This window comes from Zingiber officinale, chromosome 8A (assembly GCF_018446385.1).
Source record: "Zingiber officinale cultivar Zhangliang chromosome 8A, Zo_v1.1, whole genome shotgun sequence".
NCBI lineage: Eukaryota > Viridiplantae > Streptophyta > Magnoliopsida > Zingiberales > Zingiberaceae > Zingiber > Zingiber officinale.
Window position 1 is genome coordinate 122,419,057 of NC_056000.1, and position 12,253 is coordinate 122,431,309.

Below are 12,253 nucleotides of genomic sequence, written 5' to 3' on the forward strand. Positions count from 1 at the left end.
TGGAATTGATGATGACAAAATTGAAAAGAAAAAGGGGTGTGGTTGGTGATGGCCATTTTGCATGTCACAAGGCGCTCCAAATTAATTAAAATTGAAACTCATTAAAATTAAAACAACACGTGTAGTAAGGAGTCCCAAGTCGTATTTTTCCAAGGCTAACTAGTAAATGTGTATGAAATTAAGAATTGATTCAAATTGATTTATTATATCAATAAGGTCAACTAAGTACTTCCATTTGACTCATGAGTTTAAATTGTCTTAATCTAATAAAATCCAGAATATAGTCATAAGAAAGTTAATCCCATCTAAACAATTTTCTCTTCATTCTCATCAAGTAACCACAATTAAACTCAATTTCTAAATGGATCATTCAACCTTGTAATTCCATTCCATGTATTTCCAATTCACTTTCACAGAAACAATTAAACTCACGTACTTAATCAAAGTGATGTTAAAAGCAGTAACAATCAGAAACTTAAATCCAGCATTCAACGCTTAAAACTACAGATCTAAATTACAACAGATCTAATGCAGATAGCTAAATCAAGCTAACTAAATGTCATCAACTTAAACTAACTAATGCTAATTAGAATTTCTGTCAACTTCTGATCAAAAACTAATTTGCAATCTAAGTGAGTAGTTCAGCAAGATTCGGATGGCAAAAACAGTATCAGAACTGGTGTTTCAGATAAGGAAATCAAAACAGAATTGCATAAGAAAACTCAAACAAAACAAAGCAGTAAAGGAATCAGATCTGACGATCTGATCAAGAACATGGACAATTCGAAGACAAAATTGAAGAAAACAAAACCCTAAAACACTCATCAACTCAAATTCCGAACTCAACTTCCTCCTCTCTGCCGAAACAGAGATACTCTTGGAAACCTCTCCTTAAGCACCCGACAACAATGTACAAGCTCACATCTATTTCCAACATACGCTCAAAGCCCTTGGAAACCTCCCCTTAAGCTCCCGCAAACTGGAAATCTCATCAACCAAAGAACTAAGCTGAAATCCTGAAATTTGTTGTTTAAATCTTGGTTTATTTTAATAAAGTATACTTATACATTTCAATCTCTTTATGTTATTTTGCAGGAAAATATAACTTCTAACACTCCACTTAATTCATCACAAGATTTATACGGTAAAGATGGAATTGATGATGACAAAATTGAAAAGAAAAAGGGGCGTGGTCCATCAAAGTTGAATTTAGTTAGTGGTCAACAAAAGCCTAAAGAACTGGAGCGTAATGAATTTGGACTACCGATTGGAGATAATTCAGTGAAGTATGCTTCTTTCCTAGGTTGCATAATAAAAGAATTTGTGTCATATACATTAGATTGATGGAATGACGTAGATGAAGAAGTAAAGAATAGGATGTGGAATTGTCTTTAGGTAATGTCTTCGGTTACTAAATTTTTCTTGTCCGGTATTATTACAAAATGTAAACATATTTTCATGCATCTTAATGTACAGATGAATTATAATGTTGAGGAGTGGGAAAAGAAATCAATCTTTCAAAAGTTGGCTAAGTTATGGCGTGATAGAAAGTCTAAACTACAAATACTCATACGAGAAGCTAATGCTGGTCTAGTGGTTTCACGAAATCTTAGTCTTTTGAAGCCTGAATTTATGGATCAAAATCAATGGGAATTGTTTGTAAAGAGGACACTATCATCTAACTTTCAAGTAAGTGTTAATTAACAAATCTTTCTTTTAATGGTTAAAGTTTCTTATGTTATTTTATGTGCTTCATATACATTATTTAGTTTTACATTTGTATTGTGACATTATTTAGTTTTACATCTGTATTGTGACATTATTTAGTTTTACATCAATAGGTTATAGTTAAATAACACAAACAGGTGCTAGTGGAGAAAATACTTGCATCATCACACTCTTTATGCCATTTAATTGGGGGCATATGTTCTTTAGTTAATAAACAAAATAGCTGCACTAGTGATGTGCCGAGTTGTGGTTTGTGGGGTTGAGGCATCCTTCGTTTCATTTGCTACGATTTGGTGGACTTTGAGTAACCATCTCTTTGCCAACTTCACCAGTTATGTTAGATCCTCCCACGACAATGTTGTGCCAAATCTCCACAAAGCCCATGCCAACCTTAAGCTATTTTCCTCAATGGAATCTCTGACTCACCTTGAAGTAACTCTCTATTTGTCCTCCACAGACAACTATCCAAACCACGTCAAAAACTTCAGCTACTGTCATTTGTTGGGATAATGTTCATAAAAGAATGTGATTCTCTTTACAACACATTCGGACCAATGTTTCCCAACAATAAGAGGTCTTAGTGATAATGTTCATCCCAACAGATGAACTGCGTGCTAGATTTGTTTTATTTGGTATCACTAATACTCTACTGTTCACTAATAGAGGAGGATTAAGGTTATCACTAATACTCTTTTTTTTTTATTCTCAGGAAAAAGTGCAAAATTCAGAACAATGAGGAAAAATCAAGACCACATTCACACAATGAGTCGTAGAGGTTATGCCAGTTTGGCTTGCAAGATGGTAAAAAAATTTATTTATCAAAATTTATATAAAAGATTTTACATATACATTTAATTAGTAACATTATTTGTTCTAACAATGTTTATATGTTTTATATTTAAGGAAAAAAAATCCTGCAGATACACCAATTACATGATCAAAAGTTTGGATTGAAGGTCACAAGAAGAAAAATGGAGAACCTAGTAGTCAAGCTATTGGAGAGAAAATGGTAGTAAAACCATCTCTTTATTATTTGTAGAATTTGCAAGAAAAAAAATAGATAATCTAAATTTTTTATTTTATCATTTTTAAAAGTTTTCTTTTTTTATTTGCAGAAAGAAATAAAACGATGTCCACCTGAATCTCACAACACAACTAACATTCTTGATGATGCAATTAGTCTTGTATTTGGCAAGGAAGCTCGAGGTAGAGTGCGCGGAATGGACTTTGGAGTAACACCATCGAAAGTTGGAGCATCTGTGCAACAAAATGGAACTGTTAAACGACTTGAAAGTACGGTGAATAACCTTCAACAAGAAATGCAAGAAATGAGGTTCTTGTTTTTTCAAAATATGAGGCAACAAAATGAGCAAGAACAGGTTAGTAATTAAAAACCAAATATATAATATAAAAAAGTTTGTCATCAATTGTCTTAATTACTTTGAGTTATTTTGTATTATTGTTAGTAAAATTATCTTATGGTGATATTAATTGACACCATTTTTTTTATAAAATTAGGTTGCTAGCGGTGGCATTGGTAGTGGTATAGGTAATGATGTTGGTGGCGGTAGTCATGGAAAAAAATAGTAATGTAAACCAACCTCTAACTGTAGCTCAGGTAATTATTTTATAATTTTTGTTTTCTAAATTACATATTTGTTATAAAATGGATATGTTAGAATTAATAATTTCATATTGTTATACAGTCAAAAATGAAGGATGTGAGTCATGGAGATATTCGGGATAATGCTAAATGTAAGCTACTTCATTGGTGTGTTGATGGAGTTGTGGCAGAAAGTCGAATTGTATCTACAGATCCAAAAGCAAAAGTGCATCACGTTCTTCTTGGTGGATCATGTTGGAAAGTTTGGGTTGATAAAGTTTTTGTAGAGAAGGTGGACCTAATTAGACCAAATGATGAAATACTTTTTCTCGATGATGCAATAGGAAGTACAGTTGCTTGGTTATCTAAGTTTATAGTTGTGTATGACTGATATAGATTCTATTTATTTTAAAGTCATATACTCTTTTGTACGAAAGAAATTATGTTACTTAGTGAATTTTGTGTTACTAGTTTTGATTCTTTTACTTAAGTGATGTTATGGTTGAATGTGATATTATAATTGTTTGAGTTTTAATTTTATAATTGTGTGTATGTGGTATATGTATGTGATATTATAATTTGCGTGTGGTATTATAATTGTATGTAGTATTGTAATTTGTGTGATATCTGTATGTGGTATTTGAATGATTATAACTGCAGCGTGCGATGCGCACTGCGAATGCTCTTAATCACAGCGTGCGGCGCATGCTGTTAATACTCTTAATCGCAGCATGCCATGCATGCTGCTAATGCTCTTAACTGCAGCGTGCGGTCCATGCTGCGAATGCTATCGATTGCTCATACCTACAGCGTGCGGTGCATGCTGCGAATGCTATCGATTGCTCATGCGTGCAACCGTAGCATGCGGTGCGCACTGCGAATGTTGTTGATTACTCTTAATTACAGCGCATCGTGCGCGCTGTGAATATTTGTAACCGCAGCATGCGGTGCGTGCTGCGAGAGCTCATAATGGCAGCGTACGATGCAAGCTGTGAAAGCACTTAATCGAAGCGTGCGGTGCGGGCTGTCAATGTTTTATGACTTTTAACAGCTTACAGTTATGTAGCATGCAATGTGCGCTGCGGATAGCATATTTGTACGTTGCGAAAAGTCATATTTGGTGTAGTGATGTCTTGTCATTTATAGTTATTTTCCAACGAAATCGACCAACGAAATCGTCCAATGAAAATCTGCAAGCACAAAACCAAGCTGGGAAGGGGTTCCCGACAGCAGCCCTCCGACGCTCAAGTCAACTTCTGGCAGCAAGAAATCGAAAGAGAGTGACGAGAACTGTACCTACAGTGATGAATAGCGCATACCTCCGTTGGAGTCTGGAGGCCCTTATATAGGGCTTCTCAGGGGGGCGCGCATGCTCCCCGAGGCATGCACGACCCTCAAAGTATACATGGAATGGGTGTGTCAGAAAAGCGTGCCTGACGCCATACCTCAACAGTACGAGCATATCCCTGACGTGACAGTGGAAACTTCCGTCGTACGATTCTCTGTCTGATCCGGCTGCCGCCATGCTACCTGTCAGCGACGCTGATCTCTAGGAAGATAGAGTTACCTTCTCCCCTTGTCCTCTACTAGGCCGAGCGGAGTAGCCGCTCGGCTAGCGCCTTTCCCGGACCAAGCGGAGGCCACGTTGGCTAACGCTTTCCGGGCAGGTTCCCGTTCGGCCAGTGATTTGGTGTCCGCACCTACCCTGTCGAGCAAATGGATCTTAGCGGCAGGGTTGGCACCATGTCTACTGTTGGCCGAGCGGGATGGCCACTCGGCCTTCGTCTGTCTCTACTTTGCTTTATGAGCGTCGGAAACTCGGCGTTAGGCCGAGCTGTCGAGATGCCGGGTCAGCTATCCCTCCTGCCGATCAAGAAGGTAATTCGCCCGGCCGAACGTCTGTCAGGTGCTGACCACAATGACCTCCTACCGGGTGGGTTCCCCTCCCTTTACCATCGGATCACATGTCTTCCCTTCAAGTCTAGTCGAAGGAGGCTGAAAGTCCGACTGACTAGACAAGTAGCCTGGCGAGAAATTAGCTGGTCGGCCAGTAGATGAACCGGATCCCACCGGTTCCTGTAGGACCGGCCTTTTTCTCCCGGTCGGTGCTTCGTGCCTTTGTACTTGGTCATTTTGGATACTTTTCCTCACCGCTATCAAGGCGGCGCGGGTCGGTCGGCTACTGCTGACGTCGTCCGAATCTTCTCGTGATACGTGCAGATCGCATCCATTAAGGCCGAGCACGTGCCCATTAAATGCTGACCCATGGGGGGGATGCCACGTGCCACCGGCGCAGTCGTGGCACGCCCGAGGTGACAGCTATTGATGTGACATTTGGCGGTTCAAATTCAACGGTCATATGTACACTTCGATTCCTGTGCCCTAGATCGGACGGCTCAGCTCGGTCGTGCCCATCTTGATAAAGCTTTGGCGTCGCTGCTTCCTCTGTGCTCTGTTTCTGCTTCTCCCCCATTTGCTCCGGCGACTTTGTTTGCTTCCAGTGCTCCAGCGACTCCCAGCTTTCTCCTCCGGCACTTCATTTTCCTGTAAGCTCTAACTTCCGTCTCTTTTCTTTTGGCCTTCATCGCCCTTCGATATTCCATCATTTTGCTTAGTGAACCCCTTGCCGATCCTGCCTTATTCTTCCGTCGACTCCCTTAGAAAATCCTTCTGCCTCTTTGTTTTCCGACTATGGCCAGTTCCTCCCAGCCGGTCGACTTGGCTCTTGGTCCTTGGTACACCTCCATGGAGACTAGATTTGATTTCAACGACGCGACACATCTTATAAATGCCTTTGACCTCCCGTCCGACCACGAGCTCGTCCTGGCAGGACCGTCCGATCGGCCACACAACCAACCACCCTACGCTATCTGTTTCTTTCGAGGTCAGTTTGTGGCCGGTCTTCGGTTTCCCATCCATCCGTTCATAACCGAAGTTTGTAATTTTTTTCGCCTCCCGCTCGCCCAACTCGTCCCCAATTCTTTTCGCCTGCTATGCGGCGTGGTGGTGTTGTTCCGAGTGCACAACATTCCACTGACCCCTTAGGTCTTCCACTACTTTGACTACCACAAACAATCCGAGTTGGGCACGTATCTCTTCCAATCCCGGATCGGTTTAGTGTTTTTCGATAAGATGTCTTCCTCCAACAAGCACTGGAAGGAGTATTTCTTCTATGTCATATTCCCCGAGTGGCCATGCTTCCGCACCTGATGGCAGACCGCTCTGCTACCTCCGCCCGAACCCGATGGCAGACCGCTCTGCCACCTCCGCCCAAACCAAGGTGCATTCTCTCCTAGTCGAAAAATTGTATGATATGATTCACTATTTGATGCGCAAGCTAGTCAAGTCCAATGTCTGGGTCAAGTCACTCAAAAAGGAGGTAAAAGCCATTAAAATGGAGACTAACCCAAGTTCTTTGATTGAGCAAGTTCAAAGTGGAACTTGATATCAAGTCCAACAATTTGAGGAAGAAAATTCCACTCTGAAAGGTCAAATCAAAGAACTTAAAGAATCATTAGAACGATTCACTTTGGGTTTCAAAAATCTTGATATGATACTTGAAAAATAAAACGTTGTATACAATCGATCCAAGATAGGATACAAAGTTAAATCTTGACTTAAATCGTACCTATCAATTATCAATTGTGAATCAGAATACTAGAAACCAAGTCCAAGCATGAGCCATAAATCAAACTTCATTAATCAAGTTGAACAAAACCAATATTAGATCCCCAAGGGTCAAAAACATTACCTAGATAGATTTTATTGAGGTTATGATCCTGGAAGAGCTAATAAAAACATTGTTTCGTTTAGATAAATTTGCATGTTTGTTTAATTTATAGCTTTCTTTGCATGCTTATTTTTCTGCTAAATTTAAAATGGTAAGATAAATACTTAGATTTTATTGATACTTGCCCAACTTAGTATCAGGGTGGGGGGAGATGATAATACGTTAACAAAGCTTGGTTTAGAGAGGCAAGTGGGATAAGAAGTATCCTACTTGGTCTGCTTAACTTAGTGAAACTAACCGAAGCTACCTCATCACATCCTAAACTAGTTATATCAAAGTTTCTCAAGAAAACGTTAAGTGTATAATTTCTTTAAAATACTTTATTTAGAAGTGATTGTTGCTTCAATACTCAAGAAAGTCCTTGTGCATCGTCACAACCTGGAAGCTTATTTGGAAATGTGCACTTAACTAACTAATTGTTAAATTTAAATCTGACTTAAATGCCAATCAGTAATTAAAATTCAAATTAAATGTACAAAAATAAAATTTATAATCATCTCACAGAACTTATAAGGTTGTTTATTTGAAAAGTTAGAAACAGATGAGATGGATGTAAGATTTAAATTTAAACATAACCTTAATAAATTTAATTAAAACTTAAACAATTATTTAAAAGTATTTAATTTTCTTTATAACCTAAAAACATAATCAACTTAATTAATCCTAAACTAACTAACTAAATTAACTAATTCAAAATGTGACTTAATTTGAATTTTTATCTAACTAAATCCAATTAAAACAAAATTCATAATTTTAATTTTTAACTTAAACCTAACTTAAACACACCTAAATGACTCCAAAATTAAACCTTAATTATCAACCTTAAATTAACTTACCTAGAACTTAAATAAATTTAACACTATTAAAACTTAAGTAATCTTAATCAATTTAATTAAAATTAAACAATTAATTCAATTAATTAAAAGTTTTTTTATTTTCTTTAAAACCTAAAAACTTAATTATCAATAAACTTAATAAACCTTAATTAATATGATTAATATAAGTTTAATTTAACCTAATCCATAATTAATTTAAATCAATTAATTCAAATTCCAATTTAATTTAAAGTTAACTAAAGAATTTAATTCATACTTAATTAATGAATAAATCTTAAATTAATTAAGAATATTAATTCAAATCAAACTTGATAAATTAACCGCAAATTCAATTAAACAGTTCATAATTACAATTAATATACCAAAATTTGAGTAATAATTGTAAATCTTAAACTTAATTACTAATTTACTCTAACTTAAATAATTCTGACTTACACTTAATTAATCTTGAACTAATACATCTAATCTTAATTAATCCTTAATCAGTTAATCCATACTTAACATTTTAGTTAATTCGAAATCAAATAATTTAACTTCATTATTTATTTAACCTCACTTAATTAAACTTCATTATTAATTTAACCTCACTTAATTTAATTAGTTAATAATCAAGCTAAAACTAATTAGATCATTATATATGTGACTCACAGGAAGAGCTAAAATTAAATAGATTTAATTATTATGATAAATGATGGAATAATCCAGTGAGTAGTAAAAGTTGATTAAAATTAAGGAAAAAATAAATTAGATTTAAATAAAATATGAATATACATGGAAACTCATTATTAATTATGCATTTTCCACTCTAAGATCTTTGAATCACTATTTACTATACATTATTTCATTATATAAATATTGAAAAAACAGTAGAATCTTTTTTAAAATTCTTTTAGTTTTGAAAATGTTTATTCAAAATTAATCATTCGTTTTCCTTTTACAGAGAACATTGCCAAACAAAGCAAACACATCAATCTCCGCCGGCTCCAACAAGAATCCATCCCATAAATAAGATTCATCCCATAATTAACCAATGATTCATCCCATAAATAAGATTCTATTCCATTCCATTCCTCATTCCCAATCAAACAATGAAGCCAAGTTTCAATTGTCTCTTCCTCCTCCTCTGTTTCCTACACTGCGTGGCTTCCAGCACGGTGAGGCAGAGAGATGCGCTGAACAAGTTCTACCTTAACAACGGAGTAGGGAGGTCTTCTTCTTCTTCTTCATCATCTTCTTCTTCTTCTTCATGCGCGAGCAGTCTTCTTTCGGTATCCGGCTTGAAGTCGAAGGTCTACGACAATAGCGGGCTGAAGGAGGGGGACAAGGTTGTTCAGCTGCCTGGCCAACCAGAAAGGGTCAATTTTGATCAGTACGCGGGGTATGTCACAGTTGACAGAGCTAACGGACGGGCTCTATTTTACTACTTTGCCGAGGCTGCTGAGAATAGCAGGTCAAAGCCTATTGTGCTCTGGCTCAATGGAGGTATGGAAATAATAAAAAATGACGTTGCTTTTCGATCGATAGTGTGGTGATTGTTGTGGCATGGGTGGGTGCAGGGCCGGGGTGTTCGTCATTGGGGTACGGTGCCATGGAGGAGCTCGGGCCGTTTCGGGTCATGAGCGATGGCAAAACTCTGTACAAGAATCCCTACACTTGGAACGAAGGTTAGGATCATATGTCATCGTCATCAGTATATATATATAGGTTATTTCCTTGAACTTAGGGAGTAGAGTGAAAAAAGTTTTCTGCTTTGGCATTATCCCGAACCACTGATGTGCATCGTGCAATGCAGTGGCGAACGTCTTGTTCTTGGAGAGCCCTGCCGGCGTCGGCTTCTCCTACTCCAACACCACATCGGACTATGCCAAGAGCGGAGACCGTAGGACGGCGACCGACGCGCTAGTTTTCCTCGTCAACTGGTTCGAGCGGTTCCCAGAGTATAAGGGGAGGGACTTCTTCATCACCGGCGAGAGCTACGCCGGCCACTATGTCCCCCAGCTTGCCCATGCCATACTCCACCACAAAGATTGCCTCATCAACCTCAAAGGCATCGCGGTAAGCAATGAATCCCGAAATCAATCAGTCCGATTGACCCTCTCTCCTTTTTATTGCAAATTAAATTGGGAAAGATGGATCTCGATCAATTTCAAATTGATTTTGGATGACCTAGATTGGGAACGCAGTGATCAACAAGGAGACGGATAGCAAGGGGGCGTTTGACTACTTCTGGACGCACGCGTTGATCGCCGACGAGACCATTCGCGCGATCCACAAGTTCTGCAATTTCTCGCCGGACGCCCGGCGGACAGCTCCAAAGTGCGACAGCGCACTCAACGAGGCCAGCCTCGTTGTTGAGGAGTTGGAAGTCTACAACATATACGCGCCACTGTGCTTCTCATCGGGGGTGACGCCGACTCCAAAATCGCACTCGGTTTTTCTCTTCCGAGCATCATTACATTTAATTATATCCATTTTCCTAGCATTTTCAGAGCCAATTTAGTTCGAATCGATTTGACCTGTTAACTCAAGAATCGGAGGTCATCGCATTCTTGTTGGATCACTACAAGGAGCAAGCTCTAACTAAAGCTGGAATTTGCCCAGATTGAAATGTCATACTTAAATTCTGATGCAAATTATGAATTTTCACTCAATCATATCAATTGTGAATAGAATTAACTAATAGATTGAAATGCCATACTTAAATTCTAATGCAGATTGAGAATTTTGATCCTTGTACTTCAAATTATGTGGAGGCATACCTTAATAATCTTGAGGTACAGAAAGCTCTACATGCCAATATCACAGAGCTCAATTACACCTGGTCTGGTTGTAGGTATATACATATCTCATAAATATAATACGCCATTTGATAATTTTATTTTCCTTTTAAACAAAATAATGAAAATTCAACTCATTTATTTATATTTGTCTCAATGCAGCCAAGTGATACCTAGTTGGTCAGATCAGCCTTCCACAATGTTACCAATTATTCACGAATTATTATCTAATGGGATTAGGGTTTTAAAATACAGGTAAAAAATCATTAGATGTCTTCATCATATTATAGGGTGTGAATCAGCTTTCCATTTCAATACTTTCATTTATATAGGTGTATAAATTTTGTGGTCCTTATACACATTATGTAAGTAAAAATAGCATATATAGGTATATCAACTTTGCAAGTTTGATAGCTTTAAGATTTCGGCATAACATTTGTCATACGACAAAGATACCGTTCATTAGATTGCGAGTGAAGGGGTTTTCAATCAAATTTTGTCTCTAGCTAAGCGTGTGCTAGGTTTGTGTAGTGGTGACATTGATGGAGTAGTTCCTATTACTTCCACAAGATACTCCCTCAAGAAGCTAAAGCTTAAAGTGAAGACTCCATGGAGAGCTTGGATGCTTAACAGTGAGGTAAACAATTGTGTCATTTTAAATCTTTTCATAAGATATATTGTTAATTATCCTCAAATCCAGAAGGAATTAAAATGTATACATTGATGAGAAGTTTTCCTCTATGATACCCTTCGTTGCTCTAATGATGGTGACAACTAGTAGAACAAACGACATTAATTTTGATGATTTTTATTATGAATATGTAGGTTGGGGGATATACTGTGATGTATGATCACAATTTGACATTTGCCACTGTTCGAGGAGCAGGACATGAGGTTCCAAGTTATCAGCCAGCTCGAGCTCTGGAGATGATCAAGAATTTTCTTCAAGGGCTGCATCTACCTGCTATTTAAGCATTTCAAAATAGAATAAATTGATATGTTGTTATTTATTGTGATATCAAATGTTACATAAAATTTAATCTATGATTTTTAAATATTATCTCTGGCTCGATTTAATCATGGTTTCAAAAAATAATTAATATTTTAAAAAAACATTTTTCTTTTTTAAAAAAATCTTAAGATCGGTTCACTAAACCAAATGCTCATACTATGAATCATGAGCATGATACAACAATTAAATGGGCTACTAACCATTATGTGTCAAGCCTAATAAACCTAAATTACTATCATAATTAATTACTTATTATAATTTCTAGTATTAAATTATAAGACTTGCTGTCACGTTAAATTTTAATTAAAATTACTTATTTATTTACTCATTGACAATTTTATGCATGTATATATAAATTCTTAATTTACAGAATCAAAATGTAAAATAAAATGAAAAAAATTATTAGAACAATATTTTTAAAATAATAAAAAAAACTAGATATATTGTCAGAAACACCTCTTGTATTCTTAAAATTAGAAGACAAATAAAGATTGAAAGTATTTAGAG

General features: G+C 36.9%; 1 protein-coding gene across 1 annotated transcript; it reads left to right on the forward strand.

The window, feature by feature from the left end:
- The first annotated feature begins 9,045 nt into the window (after positions 1 to 9,045).
- LOC122011197 (serine carboxypeptidase II-3-like) lies at positions 9,046 to 11,706 on the forward strand. The gene is made up of 8 exons (XM_042567608.1): positions 9,046 to 9,439; positions 9,514 to 9,621; positions 9,750 to 10,012; positions 10,128 to 10,388; positions 10,672 to 10,790; positions 10,897 to 10,989; positions 11,266 to 11,371; positions 11,560 to 11,706. The coding sequence occupies exons 1-8, from the start codon at positions 9,046 to 9,048 to the stop codon at positions 11,704 to 11,706; spliced, it is 1,491 nt and encodes a 496-aa protein (XP_042423542.1).
- Positions 11,707 to 12,253: the final 547 nt, after the last annotated feature.

Coding starts and splice junctions, on each gene's coding strand:
- LOC122011197 (XM_042567608.1), top strand. CDS start 9,046: ATGAAGCCAAGTTTCAATTGTCTCTTCCTCCTCCTCTGTTTCCTACAC. Junction 9,440..9,513: donor TGTGCTCTGGCTCAATGGAG/GTATGGAAATAA, acceptor GGGTGGGTGCAG/GGCCGGGGTGTTCGTCATTG. Junction 11,372..11,559: donor CTTGGATGCTTAACAGTGAG/GTAAACAATTGT, acceptor ATGAATATGTAG/GTTGGGGGATATACTGTGAT.